Source organism: Oncorhynchus gorbuscha, linkage group LG20 (assembly GCF_021184085.1).
Source record: "Oncorhynchus gorbuscha isolate QuinsamMale2020 ecotype Even-year linkage group LG20, OgorEven_v1.0, whole genome shotgun sequence".
Classification (NCBI taxonomy): Eukaryota; Metazoa; Chordata; class Actinopteri; order Salmoniformes; family Salmonidae; genus Oncorhynchus; species Oncorhynchus gorbuscha.
Window position 1 is genome coordinate 25,455,833 of NC_060192.1, and position 20,373 is coordinate 25,476,205.

Sequence of the window (20,373 nt, forward strand, 5' to 3'; positions counted from 1 at the left end):
AAACTCTATGTAATCGGAAGAATCCTGGAACATATTCCAGTCTGCGCAAGTGAAACAGTCTGACCACTTCCATATTGAGCGTGTCACTGGTATTTCCTATTTGAGTGTTTGCTTGTAAGCAAGAATCATGAGTATAGAGTTATGGTCAGATTTGCCAAATGATCAACAACCTGTGTCAGTGCAGTGAGTATGAACTTTTTTAAACAATGTATTTCCCAATTTTAACAACCTTAAGTGCAAAAGGTTGCAAAATGTGTTGATAAGACATATTACATGTTGTTTTTCTCCTTTCAGGTATGTAGTTTGTTAATTGAAGAACTGAGAAAAGATGGTTGTATGCAACATAATTCTAAATGACTGTGTTATTCATTCTCAGTGTGCCACTGTATCTTCATTGTCCTTCATTCACTGACAGTCATCTTTCCGTTCCTCAGGAAAACAATACAAATGCTGGAAATTCTCTCACACAAAATATTCTGATTATTTGAAAAATGTGTTGTTTATTTTACAGAACAGTTGTGTAATACATTCAAAGAATAATACTCACAAATATATACAATGGCATATGCTGTACACAGTGCACACAGTAATAACGTCACTAGTGTAATACTTAGGCTACGGTCATGCAAGACCAGATATGGTTATTGGCAGAGACTGGATTTACTCGTGCCTTGAATTAGAACTTTCCTATTATATACACCAAAGCTTTGTTCTCTAAAGTTTGGGCTCTAGACATTCAGGGACAAATTCATTATGGGAGAGTTATTGTCATAAGGATTTTTTCCCCTAACGGCCAAAAATATAAATTGATTCAGAGTATTAAAAAAAATACAATGCATGTTGGTGTGCTTCACTGCTTGTTATATCCAGAGAAAACAGGGCTTTGCAGTTTCATGATTGCCCAGTAGGGAGCGCTCACTCCATAAGCAAACATGGATAAGTGGGGCACATAAGATTGTGTTCCTTATTAAAATGCTACGAAGGCAACATCAGGTTAAAGAAGTGACGTGGTTAAATTTTGTTAGGATTATTTGAATAAGTCAATCTGCTATAGTACATCAAGGCTCACTCCCTATTTGAATCAGGCATACACACACTCAAACTATGTTTATGAAACATGAACAGTGTAGTGAAAAAAACATCAATCAGGTTCAGTTCTTCCCACAACTTCTTCTTCCCTTCACCCCTAAAAAGAGCAGAGTCAGGGATTTTCTAGATTGACAGTTTCATAATCTGTCTTTTTTTCCATAGGTTTATCCATTTTCAACATGCTCTGAAAAAACATACAAACTCACCTTTGAGTATTTGGTTCATCTATCCTTCGGTGGCGGTGGATTTTCAGGGGGTTTTATGTCTCCATTGGGCTCTTTCTTCTCAGGCTTGGTAGGGCTAATTTTCGGGCTCTTCTCTGGGGGTGGCCTTCTGGGCCGTCTCCTCTTGGGCTTTCGTGAGCGTGTAGAGACGGGCTGTGTTGGATCCAACAGGGGATCCAAATGTAATTTTCCACTAACTGCATCTGAGGACTCATCAATGTATGCCAGGTTCTCTCCAAAGTAGTCCAGAGGCTGAGAATACAGGGATTCTGGAAAGGCATTCTCCTTATCGACATCCTTCTCTTTTTCCTCTACTACCCGCTCATGCTGCGAGACCTCTGACCCTGTCGCAGATCCAGACTCTGACTCGTTGGATGAGTAAGAGTATGAGGACGATCCAGTCTCTGATTGACTGTTCAGCTGGCCATTCTCCATCACTCTGCCCCCCTTCCCAGGGGCCCCAGTCCCAGACACATGGCCTGCCCCATTGCCTCGGCTGCGAGGGCCATGTCGACGCTTTCGTCGTCGTCGTTTGAAGGGGTCGTCTGGCATGCGGAAGTCCACGGACATGTTCTGAATGTTCTGACCCCAGTCAGTGGTACGGGCTCTGAGCTCTTCCATCTGGGAAGAGAGAGGAAAGCGATCGAATCACTATTTAAAGAGAATCTAATGAAGTCACAATACACTTGAGAGTTGATAAGAGAGGAAGGGAGGATCATTGAGAAATAGAACAGGTGGCTATAGGTGACAAAGTGTAGAGTGCAGCCCATTTGCTTGTAGGTTGTACTCTCCCATTTTGGGCCCGATCAGTTTTTACACACCTCAGCCCTGGTCTTCTTGGACAGGACCCGAAGCCAGTTTGCCACCATGGACAGGATGGAAGCAAAGTAGGCCAGGCCCAGCAGGATCCAGAACCACACCAGGGGCTTGTACCAGTGGTCTTTACCACCATCTCCACTATCACCTGACAGAGATAAGCAATAGGATAGGTATAGATAGGGGTTTACAGGTGTAGACAATGGAGAATCAGCAACCTTACAGGTCTAAAGGTTAGTTTACACATGACAGATCTGCTGTTAAAACCCCCTAGAATCTAAGCCTGGGTGGGAACCAAATAAGGGTTTTCAAAGGGTTCTCCTATGGGGACAGCCAAATAACCATTTAAGGTTCTAGATAGCATTTCTTTTTTCTAAGAGTGTACAGTCTAATAAGCATGAATCAATCACGTCTCACTGGAGCAGACAAGCCTATTGTTGATTTTTGGTGGCATCATGTTTTAAAATGATCATACCAAGGATAATTTAGCTATTTGATTTTGAATTTTAGTACCCCTTTAGGTATAAAAAACATATTTGATGAAACATTGAATTTGGCCAAACTGTGATTAGCCCATAGAAACACATTGAATAACAGATTTATACATGGAAAAACAGTCTCATCTTTCCATAGTGGGGTCATAATAGTTTTTAGGCCAAAACCGCTAAAGACGTTTTCGGGAGAAGACCGATTTTCGGGATGTCTCATGGTCTGCTCTGCCACCTTTCACCACAGATGCGGAAGGCCGACATCGGCGGATGAGGTGAATTAAGACGCAGCCCATGCAGAGAGATATCTCTAGACTAAACAGTTCTCCCGAGTGGCGTAGCGGTCTAAGGCACTGTATTGCAGTGTTAGAGGTGTCACTGCAGACCCTGGTTCGTTCCCAGGCTGTGCCACAACCGGCCGTGATTAGGGCGGCGCACAAGCGTTGTCCAGGGTAGGGTTTGGCCGGGGTTTAGCCGTCATTGTAAATAAGAATGTGTTCTTAATTGACTTACCTGGTTAAATATCATTTTAAAAACAGATTTTTCTATGTTTTATTATGCTAATTAGATTTCAGCGGGGGCGCAGACATCGACTCTAGGGGTTTATTAAATTAATCTCACATTAGTGAACATTACAGACTGAGCTGCCGGAAAACTCTATGGGTTTAATAATTAAACTTTCATTCAATTATTAAATTATTCACAAAGAGTCAAATAAATGTCCAGTTTAATGAGTGACTGTATTTTAACACTCAGGCCTCCTAAACTACATCAATCTGGAGTAGCAGGTGTTTGTGTCTGTTAATGTGTCTCAACACTGAAAGAGAGAGTTTCAACACTGAAAAGAGTTTCAACAGGGAGAGAGTTTCAACAATGAAAAGAGAGTTTCAACAATGAAAAGAGAGTTTCAACAATGAAAAGAGAGTTTCAACTAGGAAAAGAGAGTTTCAACTAGGAAAAGAGAGTTTCAATAATGAAAAGAGAGTTTCAACTCGGAAAAGAGAGTTTCAACTCGGAAAAGAGAGTTTCAACTATGTAAAGAGAGTTTCAACTCGGAAAAGAGAATTTCAACTAGGAAAAGAGAGTTTCAACTAGGTAAAGAGAGTTTCAACTAGGTAAAGAGAGTTTCAACTATGTAAAGAGAGTTTCAACTATGTAAAGAGAGTTTCAACTATGTAAAGAGAGTTTCAACTATGTAAAGAGAGTTTCAACAATGTAAAGAGAGTTTCAACAATGAAATGTGTGTTTTGACCTTTTGAGACAGATTCCTTGACCCAATCCTAAATGCAGTGGTACCTGCAACATAGTCTCCAAAACCCACTGTAGTCAGGGTGATGACAACAAAGTAGGACGCCTCCAGGAGAGTCCACTTCTCCACCTCCTGAAACACCAGCGTTGGCACTGCAACGAAGAGTGCTACCCCCAACAGGATGGAGAGTATGGCTGAGATGACTCGAACAATAGTAGGACTCACCTTCCATTTCTGAGAGGGAGACAGCAAAACATGAACAAGAGGAAAGAAGGAAATGGAGGGACTGAAATACTGACAGGCCGAGAAAGACAGAGGAAACACATTCAACCAAATTTTTAGTGTCTCACCGCTAAGAGAAATTCAATTTTGAGGATGGCCTTCCTCAGCCCGGTCCCCAGATGGTCTCCAACTCCAGCCAGCAGGATACCAAACAGAGGGATCCCCACCAGGGCATAAAAGATACAGAACAGCTGCCCCCCTTCTGTCTTTGGGGAGATGTTCCCAAAACCTGAGGATGATGGTTTGTAGAGCTTTAGGATTGGGATAGGTAGTGTCAGTGTGTAACAATGGATTAAACATAGGGGAGAACAGTCTGCTGATTTACCGATGGTGGTGACGATGGTCCCAGAGAAGAAAAAGGCGCTGGCCAAGTCCCATTGGCTGGTGAAGGTGGAGGAATTGCTGCTAGGATCCACACCCGCACCCACAGCATCTGCCACCTCCTGGGATGGGACAGTCAGAAAGTTAAAGTGATAAGAGAGAGAGAGAAGAGAAACAGTGATTGTAGTGTTTGGACCTGAATATTTCTGTATTTGTATTGTACAACTTGTTTACGTGCTGCTGTGTGTTTTGTTGCTTACCTTTCTTGCTACCTGCCAACTTTACGTTTCTTTATTTTTTATTACCATTTAGTTCCCTGAATTCCTATCAGCCCTTGTAGTCATTGCAGATAATATTCCAATTTTTGGTGACTTTAATATTCACATGGAAAAGTCCACAGACCCACTCCAAAAGGTTTTCGGAGCCATCATCGACTCAGTGGGTTTTGGACAACATGTCTCCGGACCTACTCACTGCTACAGTCAAACACTGTACCTAGTTTTACCCCATGGAATAAATGTTGTGGATCTTAATGTTTTTCCTCATAATCCTGGACTATCGAACCACCATTTTATTACGTTTGCAATTGCAACAAATAATCTGCTCAGACCCCAACCAAGGATCATCAAAAGTCATGCTATAAATTCTCGGACAACCCAAAGATTCCTAGATGCCCTTCCAGACTCCCTCCACCTGCCCAAGGACGTCAGAATAGAAAAATCAGTTAACCACCTAACTGAGGAACTTAATTTAACCTTGCGCAATACCCTAGATGCAGTCGCACCCCAAAAAACATTTGTCAAAAGTAACTAGCTCCCTGGTACACAGAAAATATCCGAGCTCTGAAGCAAGCTTCCAAAAATTGGAACGAAAATGGCGCCACACCAAACTGGAAGTCTTCCGACTAGTTTGGAAAGACAGTACCGTGCAGTATCGAAGAGCCCAAACTGCTCCTCAATCGTCCTATTTTTCCAACTTAATTGAGGAAAATAAGAACAATCCAAAATGTATTTTTGATACTGTCACAAAGCTAACTAAAAAATAATCATTCCCCAAGAGAGGATAGATTTCACTTCAGCAGTGATAAATTCATGAACTTTTTTGAGAAAAAAAAAAGATCATTAGAAAGCAAATTACGGACTCCTCTTTAAATCTGCACATTCCTCCACAGCTCAGTTGTCCTGAGTCTGCACAACTCTGCCACGACATAGGATCAAGGGAGACACTCAAGTTTTTAGTACTACAGTGCCTTGCGAAAGTATTCGGCCCCCTTGAACTTTGCGACTTTTTGCCACATTTCAGGCTTCAAACATAAAGATATAAAACTGTATTTTTTTGTGAAGAATCAACAACAAGTGGGACACAATCATGAAGTGGAACGACATTTATTGGATATTTCAAACTTTTTTAACAAATAAAAAACTGAAAAATTGGGCGTGCAAAATTATTCAGCCCCCTTAAGTTAATACTTTGTAGCGCCACCTTTTGCTGCGATTACAGCTGTAAGTCGCTTGGGGTATGTCTCTATCAGTTTTGCACATCGAGAGACTGACATTTTTTCCCATTCCTCCTTGCAAAACAGCTCAAGCTCAGTGAGGTTGGATGGAGATCATTTGTGAACAGCAGTTTTCAGTTCTTTCCACAGATTCTCGATTGGATTCAGGTCTGGACTTTGACTTGGCCATTCTAACACCTGGATATGTTTATTTTTGAACCATTCCATTGGAGATTTTGCTTTATGTTTTGGATCATTGTCTTGTTGGAAGACAAATCTCCGTCCCAGTCTCAGGTCTTTTGCAGACTCCATCAGGTTTTCTTCCAGAATGGTCCTGTATTTGGCTCCATCCATCTTCCCTGTCCCTGCTGAAGAAAAGCTGGACCAAACCATGATGCTGCCACCACCATGTTTGACAGTGGGGATGGTATGTTCAGGGTGATGAGCTGTGTTGATTTTACGCCAAACATAACATTTTGCATTGTTGCCAAAAAGTTCAATTTTGGTTTCATCTGACCAGAGCACCTTCTTCCACATGTTTGGTGTGTCTCCCAGGTGGCTTGTGGCAAACTTTAAACAACACTTTTTATGGATATCTTTAAGAAATGGCTTTCTTCTTGCCACTCTTCCATAAAGGCCAGATTTGTGCAATATACGACTGGTTGTTGTCCTATGGATAGAGTGTCCCACCTCAGCTGTAGATCTCTGCAGTTCATCCAGAGTGATCATGGGCCTCTTGGCTGCATCTCTGATCAGTCTTCTCCTTGTATGAGCTGAAAGTTTAGAGGGACGGCCAGGTCTTGGTAGATTTGCAGTGGTCTGATACTCCTTCCATTTCAATATTATCGCTTGCACAGTGCTCCTTGGGATGTTTAAAGCTTGGGAAATCTTTTTGTATCCAAATCCGGCTTTAAACTTCTTCACAACAGTATCTCGGACCTGCCTGGTGTGTTCCTTGTTCTTCATGATGCTCTCTGCGCTTTTAATGGACCTCTGAGACTATCACAGTGCAGGTGCATTTATACGGAGACTTGATTACACACAGGTGGATTGTATTTATCATCATTAGTCATTTAGGTCAACATTGGATCATTCAGAGATCCTCACTGAACTTCTGGAGAGAGTTTGCTGCACTGAAAGTAAAGGGGCTGAATAATTTTGCACGCCCAATTGTTCAGTTTTTGAGTTGTTAAAAAAGTTTGAAATATCCAATACATTTTGTTCCACTTCATGATTGTGTCCCACTTGTTGTTGATTCTTCACAAAAAAATACAGTTTTATATCTTTATGTTTGAAGCCTGAAATGTGGCAAAAGGTCGCAAAGTTCAAGGGGGCCGAATACTTTCGCAAGGCACTGTATATCTCTTGACACATTGATGTAAATAATCATGACCTCTAAACCTTCAAGCTGCATACTGGACCCTATTCCAACTAAACTACTGAAAGAGCTACTTCCTGTGCTTGGCCCTCTTATGTTGAACATAATAAATGGCTCTCTATCTACCAGATGTGAACCAAACTCACTAAAAGTGGCAGTAATAAAACCTCTCTTGAAAAAGCCAAACTTTGACCCAGAAAATATAAAAAACTATCGGCCTGTATCGAATCTCCCATTCCTCTCAAAAATGTTAGAAAAAGCTGTAGCGCAGCCTCACTGCCTTCCTGAAGACAAACAATGTATACAAAACGCTTCAGTCTGTTTTTTTTCATAGCACTGACTGCACTTGTGAAGGTGATAAATTAACTTTTAATGGCGTCAGACCGAGGCACTGCATCTGTCCTCATGCTCCTAGACCTCCGTGCTGCTTTTGATACCATCGATCACCACATTCTTTTGGAGAGATTGGAAACCCAAATTGGTCTATAGGGACAAGTTCTGGCCTGGTTTAGATCTTATCTGTCGGAAAGATATCAGTTTCTCTCTGTGGATAATTTGTCCTCTGACAAATCAACTGTAAATGTTGGTGTTCCTCAAGGCTCCGTTTTAGGACCACTATTGTTTTCACTATATATTTTACCTCTTGGTGATGTCATTCGGAAACATAATGTTAACTTTCACTGCTATGCGCATGACACATAAGTTGTACATTTCGATGAAACATGGTTAAGCCCCAAAATTGCCCTCGCTAGAAGCATGTGTTTCAGACATAAGGAAGTAGATGTTGGCAAATGTTCTACTTTTAAACTCGGGCAAAACAGAGATGCTTGTTCTTAGGTCCCAGGAAACAAAGAGATCCTTCTGTAGCTCAGTTGGTAGAGCATGGCGCTTGTAACGCCAGGGTAGTGGGTTCGATCCCCGGGACCACCCATACGTAGAATGTATGCACACATGACTGTAAGTCGCTTTGGATAAAAGCGTCTGCTAAATGGCATATATTATTATTATTATTATTAGATCTTATGTTGAATCTTACAATTATTCTTGATGGTTGTACAGTTGTCTCAAATAAAACTGTGAAGGACCTCAGCGTTACTCTGGATCTTGATCTCTCTTTTGACGAATATGTCAAGACTGTTTCAATGACAGCTTTTTTCCATCGACGTAACATTGCAAAAATCTGAAACTTTCTGTCCAAAAACGATGCAGAAAAATTAATTCATGCTTTTGTCACTTCTAGGTTAGACTACTGCAATGCTCTACTTTCCTGCTACCCAGATACGGCACTAAATAAATTTCAGTTAATGCTTAACACGGCTGCTAGAATCTTGACTAGAACCAAAAAAAATGATCATATTACTCCAGTGCTAGCCTCTCTACACTGGCTTCCTGTTAAGGCAAGGGCTAATTTCAAGTTTTTACTGCTAACATTACATGGGCTTGCTCCTACCTATCTTTCCGATTTTGTCCTGGCCGTACATACCTACACGTACGCTACGGTCCCAAGACGCAGGCCTCCTTAAGGGAGCTGGAGGCAGGGCTTTCTTCTATAGAGCTCCATTTTTATTGAATGGTCTGTCTATCCATGTGAGAGACGCGGACTCGGTCTCAACCTTTAAGTATTTTATTGAAGACTCATCTCTTCAGTAGGTCCTATGATTGAGTGTAGTCTAGCCCAGGAGTGTGAAGGTGAACGGAAAGGCACTGGAGTAACGAACCGCCCTTGCTATCTCTGCTTGGCCGGTTCCCCTCTCTCCACTGGGATTCTCTGCCTCAAACCCTATTACAGGAGCTGAGTCACTGGCTTACTGGTACTCTTCCATGCTGTCCCTAGGAGAGGTGCGTCACTTGAATGGGTTGAGTCACTGACGTGATCTTCCTGTCTGGGTTGGCGCCCACCCTTGGGTTGTGCCGTGCTGGAGATCTTTGTGGGCTATTCTCGGCCTTGTCTCAGGATGGTAAGTTGGTGGTTGAAGATATCTCTCTAGTGGTGTGGGGGCTGTGCTTTGGCAAAGCGGGTGGGGTTATATCCTGCCTGTTTGGCCCTATCTGGACGGGGCCACAGTGTCTCCCGACCCCTCCTGTCTTAGCCTCCAGTGTTTATGCTGCAGTAGTTTGTGTCGGGGGGCTAGGGTCAGTCTGTTTTATCTGGAGTATTTATCCTGTCTTACCCGGTGTCCTGTGTGAATTTAAGTGTACTCTCTAATTCTCTCTCTTTCTTTCTCTCTTTCTCGCCTTTCTTTCTTTCTCTCTCTCAGAGGACCTGAGCTCTAGGACCATGCCTCAGGACTACCTGGGCTGATGACTCCTTGCTGTCCCCAGTCCACCTGGCCGTGCTGCTGCTCCAGTTTCAACTGTTCTGCATGGGGCTATGGAACCCTGACCTGTTCACCGGACGTGCTACCTGTCCCAGACCTGCTGTTTTCAACTCTCTAGAGACAGCAGGAGCGGTAGAGATACTCTGAATGATCGGCTATGAAAAGCCAACTGATATTTACTCCTGAGGTGCTGACCTGTTGCACCCTCGACCACCACTGTGATTATTATTATTTGACCCTGCTGGTCATCAATGAACATTTGAACATCTTGGCCATATTCTGTTATAATCTCCACCTGGCACATCCAGAAGAGTACTGGCCACCCCTCATAGCCTGGTTCCTCTCTAGGTTTCATCCTAGGTTCTGGCCTTTCTAGGGAGTTTTTCCTAGCCACCGTGCTTCTACACCTGCATTTGCTTGCTGTTTGGGGTTTTAGGGTGGGATTCCGTACAGCACTTTGTGACATCAGCTGAATTTAAATACATTTGATTGATTGATTGTACTGCAACCCAACTATAGAGGTCTCATTGGATTTCATGACCGTTGCCTTGGACACCCCGAAAGTCTAATAATCCCAGTCATTCAGTTATTTTAACCTGTTTGTTCTGTAGGTGTGTGTTTAGCCTATGTAGGGTACCTCTATGAGGGCCTGCAGGATGTCTGGGCTGACGCAGGTGTAGTTCTCCAGGAAGGCTCTGCGTGTGTCCTGCAGCTGTATGTGCTGGCCCTCCTCATGAGGAGCCTCCAGGGCCTGGAACACCACGGCCCCCAGCACTAGGTAGAGCAGCACCCCCGTCAGGATACACAGGAGGGTGGAGCAGCGCATGCTTGCACCTTCGTTAAGCCCCAAAGAAGCACGCTTCTTCCCCCCGCTGCCAGTGCTGGAGCACTCTGGGGCCCAGCTGCAGAACAAACAGACCAAACACAGACAGAAAGCCCATGGAAACAGATGTCACCCACATTAGCTTAACTGCAAGGTAATCATTAACCGGAAACTAAACGTAATACAGACTGTAGCCCCCACCATATTACTGACCTGAAACTAAACGTAATACAGACTGTAGCCCCCACCATATTACTGACCTGAAACTAAACGTAATACAGACTGTAGCCCCCACCATATTACTGACCTGAAACTAAACGTAATACAGACTGTAGCCCCCACCATATTACTGACCTGAAACTAAACGTAATACAGACTGTAGCCCCCACCATATTACTGACCTGAAACTAAACGTAATACAGACTGTAGCCCCCACCATATTACTGACCTGAAACTAAACGTAATACAGACTGTAGCCCCCACCATATTACTGACCTGAAACTAAACGTAATACAGACTGTAGCCCCCACCATATTACTGATCGGAAACCGAAAACATGTTGCTGATGGTTACACTATATGTGTAGGCTGCACTCTTTAAGAAAGGGTTTCAAAGGGGTTCTTCAGCTGTCCCCATAGGAGAACCCTTTTTGCTACCTGTAACCAAAAGGGGTTTTCAAAGGGTTCTCCCATGGGGACAGCCGAAGAACCATGTAAGGTTCTAGACAGCATCTTTTTTTCTAAGAGTGTACTGTATACAGTCTAATAAGCATGAAGCAATCATGTCTCACTGGAGCACACAAGCCTAGTGTTGTTTTTCGGTGGCATCATGGATGTGGTATGAGTTGAAACCAGGAATGGACTTGAATTCTACCAGAGATGTGTCTAAGTAAAGGATCGTTACTATCTACCACACTACTCTTCATCACTTGGTTACCTCTCTCTCTCCTTCTCTTCCTCCCTCTTCCTCCTCTTCCAGCTGCTCTTCCCTCTGCGGCTGAGGATGGAGATTCTGGACCCGTAGCTGCGGGGATGGCCGTCCTCCTCACAGCCCGAAGGTGGGGACACTGGGTGGGTTTTACCAAGACGTTGGTGTTGAACAAAATAACCATTGTTATTGGACCACTAGTTACTGAAGAGATTACTCATTAATGTTTGACAACATTACAAATATCATATTAAAGGTTAGGTATTATGTATGAGATCGATCAACTTTGAACACGACAATTCCCTGTTGTTCAGAATTATGTGTTGTTTGTTTTCCATTGATGAGAGGTTCCCTGTGTGACAAGGAAACATGTGGTTCAGCACTGCTACATGATGCTTTTGATTGTCAACGTAACGTCACCAAAACAACATCAAATGAGCTGTCAACCAAAACCCTGTGTGAGAGAGAGAACATACAACAGATGCACATCTCTAATGGATCACATTGGGGAGAGAAGAAAATCATCACGGTGATATAATGGTGGATGGAGCAAGATACACAAACATACAGAATGCAGAGTCAATAAACATTCAAAAAGGCTGTGTTCAAGACAACTCGCAAACTCTGAATCTCAGGTTAAAGTTAGATAGGTGTTTGTGGCGTAGAGCTTCCTATTGGTTGACTCAGTTACTTTCCAAGTGGGAAATTATGACCTTATCTTTCTACAACGAACTTCCATGTTCCGAGTCGTCTTGAACGCGGCAATAGACAAATAGAGGGGTGCTTCAGCCAGCAGAGTGGGTTAGAGCCTGAAAAAGGTGTGTGTGTGTATGTGTCTGCACGTGCCTCCGGCCATGTCTGTCCATTAACACAGGGGAGAAACATTATTCTATACCAGATATGCCACACTAGCAGGCTCGGCTGTGTGAAGAATTAATACCCCATGATTCTCAGGTCCCAGATGTGATGTGACTGAGCTGAATTACACATTCAGTGTAATGTCCTTTCCAAGCTGCTGAGTGATTGGGTAGTTTAGTCCTTGACACAGCTTTAGATTTTTAGTCAGCCCAGGTTCAAGACTCCAGGGACACACTAATGCTGTATATTTACATGTAGGTGTAATATTGTCTTCTGTCTGATTTTATGTATTGAAGTTGTGCAGTAGGCCTACACTGTATGTACTGTGAATGTGTGACAGGTTACATCTGTGCTTTTTCTCTCTCATCTAAGTTATAACATTGCTTTTGCAGTGAGCAAGTCCTCTGGGCGTGATTTAACCTGAGACCAATAACCTGTCACCCACACAGTGAAATGTACACTACCCAGCCAAACCACTTCAGCAGCTGCTCGGGATACACAAACAAATGCACAGACAGACAAGCCTTTCATCCTAACGTGCAGCTATTTTGCACATGCTCCCAGATCAAAATAACTGCCCTTCAACCTCCCTTTTAGTCATGTGCATTAGCCGACATCAATCACTAGTGACAGTCAAGTTACGTTTTTATAAAATTACAAAAGCTGTCAAAAAGGCCTTTTCAGTGCCACCAAACAATAATTTGAAACTTTAACAAGGTTTCATTTGAATTGTTCTTAATTACAATCTCTCCATTTCAACATAACTGCACAGTTATAGAAAACCATGAACAGATTTAATGCCTAACTGTCATATGAAGACGTTATCCTTGAGATACCTATCACGCTCAAGTCATGGCCCTTCTAAGGTACAGATACTTCACACAACACCGTCAAAATGCCTGAGAATACATCATTCGATTACACAGAATGAAGTTGATATGGGGTACTTTATCTGTAACAATGAAACAATTGCAATGTTCATTATCTCATCCAATGGAAGCAGGATTTGTGGTCTCTCTAACACACAGGGGGTGAAGCCTGTGTTCATCTCTTACCTCAAAATGAACGATCTTAAAAATCCAGGATATCAGCAGCTATAGGAAGGGTCTCTTTCACACACTCACACTAGACGCTAGGAGAGTAAACGTGCACGAGCGTGCATGTGCATGAGCGCGTGGGAGAGGCTGTTGCTGAGTGTCCAAGAAATGAAAAGCTACTCCATCAAATTGACTTTGAAGAGAGAGAGCTAGGGAGAGAGGTGGAATCAGAGGGAGAGGTGGAATGAGTGAGAGAAAGGGAGCGGGAGAGATGGAGGGAGGGGTCAATGCAGATACACTGAGCTTAGAATTAGCTTATTGCTTATTTTTTGTTTCCTCTACCCTGATTTGGATCACTCAGTTTCTTCAAGGCAATAAGTGGAGAGGAGGGTAGGGACTAACAGTGTCTCTTGTGGAAATCGGACACAGGCTTTTGGTGGCACCTTATTTGGGGAGGAAGGGCACCTGGAATAGGTGGAAAGGTATCAACAACATAAACCACATGGTTTCCATGTGTTTGATGCCGTTCCATTTGCTCCATTCCGGACATTATTATGAGCCGTCCTCCCCTCAGCAGCCTCCACTGGTATCAACATTGTGGTGTAGGCTACATCATGTATGTGTGATAGTGAGCAATTCCACTATTCAGACATACAGTGTAACACTTTTTCATACTCCTACAATATACTGTAGTCGTGTAGCTCTCTCTATGGGTATGAGTAGCAGAGCATCCGTGTCTCAGTCTGACAGTGCCAGGATCAATTCCTCTAGTGGAGTTTACGAGGTCTGCTGGCGTTACACTGCCGACTCCGCAATGGGCAACAGGCTCCCCCTCCCTCTGCTACCCTCAGCAGAGCCCGTCAAAGAACCCAGCCGCACCCTGGAACTGCTGCTGCTGTGTGTGGTGTGTTGTCATTTGTGTGTGTGCAGCAGTAAGGTTGTGGTTATACTTCCCAGGGCTATGCAGTTGATGGGAGTGAGCTCCCAGAATATCCCAATCAAAGATGTGATGGGGGGGGGGGGTTAGAGAGGAGGGGCGGCAGGTAGCAGGTAGCCTAGTGGTTAGAGAGGAGGGGCGGCAGGTAGCCTAGTGGTTAGAGAGGAGGGGCGGCAGGTAGCCTAGTGGTTAGAGAGGAGGGGCGGCAGGTAGCCTAGTGGTTAGAGAGGAGGGGCGGCAGGTAGCCTAGTGGTTAGAGAGGAGGGGCGGCAGGTAGAGAGGAGGGCCTGGTGGTTAGAGAGGAGGCCTGGTGGTTAGAGAGGAGGCGCGGCAGGTAGCCTAGTGGTTAGAGAGGAGGGGCGGCAGGTAGCCTAGTGGTTAGAGAGGAGGGGCGGCAGGTAGCCTAGTGGTTAGAGAGGAGGGGGTTAGAGAGGAGGGGGCAGGTAGCCTAGTGGTTAGAGAGGAGGGGCGGCAGGTAGCCTAGTGGTTAGAGAGGAGGGGCGGCAGGTAGCCTAGTGGTTAGAGAGGAGGGGCGGCAGGTAGCCTAGTGGTTAGAGAGGAGGGGTGGCAGGTAGCCTAGTGGTTAGAGAGGCTGGCCAGTAACAGGAGGATTGCCAGTTCAAATCCCAGGTCTGACGGAAAAAATCTGTCGAGAAGTGAGCCGGCAATTGGAGGGTTGCAAGGCACTTAACCCCACACAACAGCTCCCAATGTGGCAGCCCCCTGCACCTCTCCCAAAACCTTGATGTGTTTTTGGGTTAAAAGTGGAAGTTACATTTTGGTTGGACCTTGTGTGCAATTGGCCAATAAAGTGATCTTAATTCTTACCACCCTCCTATCTTTCCTGTGTATATATATTTTTCCATACTACTTCCTCTCCAAACCAACTTGAGGAGTGGCAGTTTATTTCTGCATCCACACAGCTAATGAAACATTTGAAATGTATGAGGTATGTATTTTGTACTACAGTTGGACTTTCTACACATACAGCTGCCAGGTAGCATATTAGGTATCTAGAATACCTTTAACTATTTTTCAGAACTATGCTGTATAAAATAGATGTTATTGCTATCGCAGCACCAAACAGAATGGGTGAAATTGGTTGGAATTTCACAACCGTAAGGAGAGGGCATCAGGAATGGGACTGACACAATTTACCAAACCTACAGTCGCTTCATCAACTTTATACACTTCAAATATGGACTTCTACGCATGACCAATGCTGTTTTATTGTTCATGACAATACCAGACTGTTTTGGTGTGACAGCAACAACAAGATCACCATTGACATGCACTTTAATCATTTACATTTACATTACATTTACATACATTTAAGTCATTTAGCAGACGCTCTTATCCAGAGCGACTTACAAATTGGTGCATTCACCTTATGACATCCAGTGGAACAGCCACTTTACAATAGTGCATCTAAATCACCATTAGCACTCTCTCTCTTTCTGTCTCTCTCTCACTGTTGGCTCAAATCAATGTCAATTAACTGATGATTGAGTAAACAAAATGTATTTGACTAATGAGGTGTTTAAATATTGAATTGGAATAAATGTTACTATATTTTGAGGGAATGAAAATTCTGTACTGTGTTCTCGTACACTCTTCCAAAAAAAGGTGTTATCTAGAACCTAAATAGGTTATTCGGCTGTCCCCATAGGAGAACCATTTGAATAACACTTTTTTGCTCCAGGTAGAACCCCTTTGGGTTTCATGTAGAACCCTTTTCACAGAGGGTTCTACACGGAACTGAAAATGGTTCTACCTGGAACCGAAAAGGGTTCTCCTATGGGGACAGCTGGATAACTCTTTTGGAGCCCTTTTCTAAGAGTGTATGATTCAAATCCTAAATTCCCTAATGGACTCTTAGCTTGGTCTCACTAACCAAAAAGACCCCTCTGAGGAAATCTGGATGAAGCATGAGACACCTTCAGAGACTGTATTCCTCAGAGTGGCCCTGTTTGTCAGAGAAGGAGTCTCTAAGATCAAAAAGCCCAGTTTGCAATTAACTGATGTACCTATACACTGTTAATTCTGGGCCTATTGCCATCATTGTCAGTGAGTATGAAATATATTAGTCCCCTACTCAGTTAAACAAGGCTTTGACAGGAAAACATAAACGTTCTCCCTCTCTCACTGGCCAGATCAGCTTCCCAGGGCAGTCTCTTCCTTTGTCACTGCATATACTGTAGTCATTTAATCAATGTACACTATGTTAAATGAAACTGTTTTAAGGCAAAATAAGCATAAATATAATACTTGCATGCAAATGATAAGACAGTCTATCAAGAAAATTCTTGGAAGTTATACCAATCTTTCTTCTATACTGTACTACTGGTGCACTGGCAGACAAGGATCATTTGATTAGCTATATACACCCACCAAAGGAACTTTGAGACACATTCAGCTTCGTCAATTCAATCTGTGAGAGAGCCTACAGATCCCCTTTGCTCACAAAAAAAAACTGAACTGAGTCCAACTGCTATGAAACAGGAGTCGTATTACTCAGAGGGCTGGGAGTCGGTAAATCAAGGCCAAACACAGACAGAGGCATACAGGAGATATACTGCATATACTGAGAATCTTGAAGTAAACATAAAAGAGGAACTGATTACTCAGACAAGGAAACAGACAGGAATATAGAATAATGAATCAAGTGCTGACAAGAATCAGAATATCTGGTCTGAGTGGAAACGGGACATTTGACGATGAAAGTACAGAAGAGGGAAGGGGTGAAACTAAAGTGTTAGAATTGTTAGAATTGCCTTGAGCCAACTGGTGGACAGAAGAGCATCAATCAATATAGACACCCTTCAATAAACTCTAGAGATTCAATGGTGTAGAAATAGTGATGTATTGCTGACAGATTTGTCACAGCCCCTGATTCATTTCAAGACATCAGCATGGAAATAATAACTGAATTGGAAGATCCTTTTTTTTTTCAATGAATAAAAAATGATTCTCAAAATGTCAATAGTGTCAAACACCATTTTTGTTGTCATCAACACCATTGCAACTTACCTTGTCATTTCTACGAGGAAAAGATAAGAAAAGGTAAAAGTCCTTACTTATATGTTCCCTCAGAGATGACTGCAGGACTCAGGATTCTCATTTGTTCTCCTCCTCCTTGGTTTCTTAGTATTCTTTGTCTTGGCAAGATGTTTACCTAAACAAAGACAAGCGAGACGAAGCAGCAAGAATACAGAGAGAGAGAGAGAGATGAAGAGAGAGTTGATCAGAGAGATAAGGGGCAGATTTACAAGGGATGGGCAATGGAGTGAAAAACAAGCTCCATTGGGATGAAATGTCTACATTGATTTAACTGATGGCAAATTGACCGGCAATTACATGTGAAAAGGAGAGAGTGGGTTGGTGGCGAGGGGAGAAACGAGGAAAGGGAGGGATGTGAGAAGTAAAGAAGAGGTGGATGATGACTTGACTTCCATCATGAGCACTTTTTTCAATTAGGGCCTTTTTACATCTAAGCCCCCTTTCTGCCATTTTTGATGATGCATGGACTTCTGGGTCTGGAAATGGATTTGTTTGCAAGCGTCTGCAATTTTGTCCCATTTAGTGGAAGACGGGCTTGCCACAGTGCACTGATAACAAGAAGTCAAATATTGTTACAAGGCGCCTTAGCAAAAAAAGTACAACAACTTAGTAACTGCCGTGTAGGTTGGTCGTCTCATATAACTTGTGATAATGTTCTCATACATGTTCTCACACTCAGAGACTTCATTTCACCATTTCTATCAAATTTAAGCTTGCCAGTGACATTACAAAAACATTACAGTCCGTATCCAACAAATACATTTTACTATGGTTTTCTCTTATTCCTCCAGTCCATACAGTGTTCAGTGCATGACATTACAGAATTGTGGCCATGTATGGTAGCTGACTGAGGCTGAAAGACGTTTCCCCATAGGTCCAACACACCACCTGCAAACCACCAGCACACTCTTATACTGTAATCGATATGCCTAGGAACTTTACACTTTCATTTAATCGCATCTTATCCAGAAAGGCTTTTAAACAAGGGTAAGAGGGAGGAGAGAGAGAGAGAGAGAGAGAGAGAGAGAGGGAGAGAGAGAGAGAGAGAGAGAGAGAGAGAGAGAGAGAGAGAGAGAGAGAGAGAGAGAGAGAGAGAGAGAGAGAGAGAGAGAGAGAGAGAGAGAGAGAGAGGAGAGAGAGAGAGAGAGAGAGAGAGAGAGAGAGAGAGAGAGAGAGAGAGAGAGAGAGAGAGAGAGAGAGAGAGAGAGAGAGAGAGAGAGAGAGAGAGAGAGAGAGAGAGAGAGGGAGAGAGAGAGAGAGAGAGAGAGAGAGAGAGAGAGAGAGAGAGAGAGAGAGAGAGAGAGAGAGAGAGAGAGAGAGAGAGAGAGAGAGAGAGAGCAAACAAGCCACTGTTGAATCAATTTACAGCAGCCAAGGCAGAAACCATCTGTTTGCCACCATGTGTGAGAGGCTGGGTTTGCACAAGATCAGTATGACGCCACTTCACCCACAAAGCAATCGTTTCGTGGAGGGTTTTAATAATCTCTGCCAAACACAGCGTGACTAGGAAAAACATCTGCCCGTGGTTCTCTTGACGTGCTTCTCCGCTGTCCATGATTCCACCTTCGCAAGCCTGTCCTACTCATGCCCTACTCATGCTACTTGGTCGGCCCCGTGACAACCCTGCCGTCCCCCCGGGGCCGGGGTACGCCAGGAGACAGCCCACATCATCAGCAGAGAGAACAGCTGTTGAACGCACTTTGAGGCTGGGGAGCTGATCTGGGTCTTCAGCCCCCTGAGAAAGAAAGGACAATGCCCCAAGCAGGACAGTCACTGGTGGGACCCTGCAGGGTCCTGGTGAGGATGGGAGAGGTGGTGTACTGGATCCAGCTGTCTCCCGGGGGGAGAAAATTGGCACTGCACCTGGACAGGTTAGCCCCATACAGACGGGCCTCTAACCCCAGGAAGCCCCACAAACCCTCCCTCCACACACACGTCCAGGCCCCGCAGACAGGGCTCGAGGTGGCCCACTCACCCAGTCTCTCCTGTGCCACTGCATGGTTCCCTAGAGCCACAGACTGTATACCCCGTGCCCACGTCGTTTCCCTCCATTTCTCTGCCTTCATCTCGTGCATCAGAGGGACAGCCCCCTACCACAGACTGAGCCCCCTGTGCCCACGAGTGGACACTCTGCTCCCATCACTCCTGCACAGACAAATGAGACCTCTGGTTCGCTTCCGAGACTTTGTGTGTTTTGTTGTTTTTAATGTAGTCATGATTTGACCTTAACCCTGTACATGTGGTGGTTTGGCTACTAAAATGTTATTTATTTCTATTCTAAAATCCCCCTAATAAATAAACTGGAGATGGCGACTGTGCTTCTGCTCAGACGGTGGCAGTTATTTCCAAACTGAATCAAGGCACGTTAAGCTGCCAGTGACAGGGGAAATGCTGATCACATCAATAAGGGGCTCACAGAGAGTTCTATTAACAGCGGATTAGAATTTAGACACACGCTTCTGTACACAGTTAATAGAGGCCAACCCTTGATGAGAACCTGCTTCAGAGTGCAAACGACCTTAGACTGGGGCGAAGATTTACATTCCAACAGGATAATGACCCTAAGCATACAGCCAATGCAATGCCGGAATGGCATCAGAACAAGAAAGTGAAGTCCTTGAGTGGCCCAGCCAGAGCCCAGACTTCAATTCCATTGAAAATCTGTGGAAAGACTTGAACATTGCTGTTCAACGCCGCTCCCCAACTAACTTAAGAGAGCTTGAGAAAATCTGTAAGGAAGAATGGAGAAAATCCCCAAATCCAGATGTGCAGCCGATAGACATGCCCAAGACGACTCAAAGCTGTAATCGCCGCCAAAGGTGCTTCTACAAAGTATTGACTCAGGGGTGTGAATACTTATATAAATGAGATATTTCTGTATTTCATTCTCAACAACATTTGGTAAAATGTCTGAAAACATGTTTTCACTTTGTCATTATGAGGTATTGTGTGTGTGTGTGGATGGCTGAGGGGGGAAAAAACTGTTGTATTTAGGTTGTAACATATCAAAATGTGGAATAAGTCCAGGGGTATGAATACTTCCTGAAGAACCTGTATATGTTCTGTTTCTT

General features: G+C 43.8%; 1 protein-coding gene across 2 annotated transcripts; it reads right to left on the reverse strand.

Annotated features, from left to right (window-relative positions):
- Positions 1–490: 490 nt before the first annotated feature.
- Positions 491–13,460, reverse strand: LOC124007410 (potassium channel subfamily K member 4-like). Of its 2 annotated transcripts, XM_046317939.1 has the most exons (9): positions 13,324–13,460; positions 11,420–11,549; positions 10,298–10,562; positions 4,474–4,591; positions 4,217–4,377; positions 3,914–4,100; positions 2,135–2,277; positions 1,296–1,934; positions 491–1,186 (listed from the first exon to the last, which is right to left on the reverse strand). In XM_046317939.1, the coding sequence occupies exons 3-8, from the start codon at positions 10,484–10,486 to the stop codon at positions 1,311–1,313; spliced, it is 1,422 nt and encodes a 473-aa protein (XP_046173895.1). In that variant the 5' UTR covers positions 10,487–10,562; positions 11,420–11,549; positions 13,324–13,460; the 3' UTR covers positions 491–1,186; positions 1,296–1,310. The 2 variants fall into 2 exon arrangements, with proteins under 2 accessions (XP_046173895.1, XP_046173897.1); XM_046317941.1 differs by lacking the exon at positions 13,324–13,460 and having other exon boundaries at positions 11,420–13,304.
- Between the last annotated feature and the right edge of the window lie 6,913 nt (positions 13,461–20,373).

Coding starts and splice junctions, on each gene's coding strand:
- LOC124007410 (XM_046317939.1), bottom strand. CDS start 10,486: ATGCGCTGCTCCACCCTCCTGTGTATCCTGACGGGGGTGCTGCTCTAC. Junction 4,101..4,216: donor AAATTGAATTTCTCTTAGCG/GTGAGACACTAA, acceptor TCTCCCTCTCAG/AAATGGAAGGTGAGTCCTAC. Junction 2,278..3,913: donor TTTTGGAGACTATGTTGCAG/GTACCACTGCAT, acceptor TATCTCTGTCAG/GTGATAGTGGAGATGGTGGT.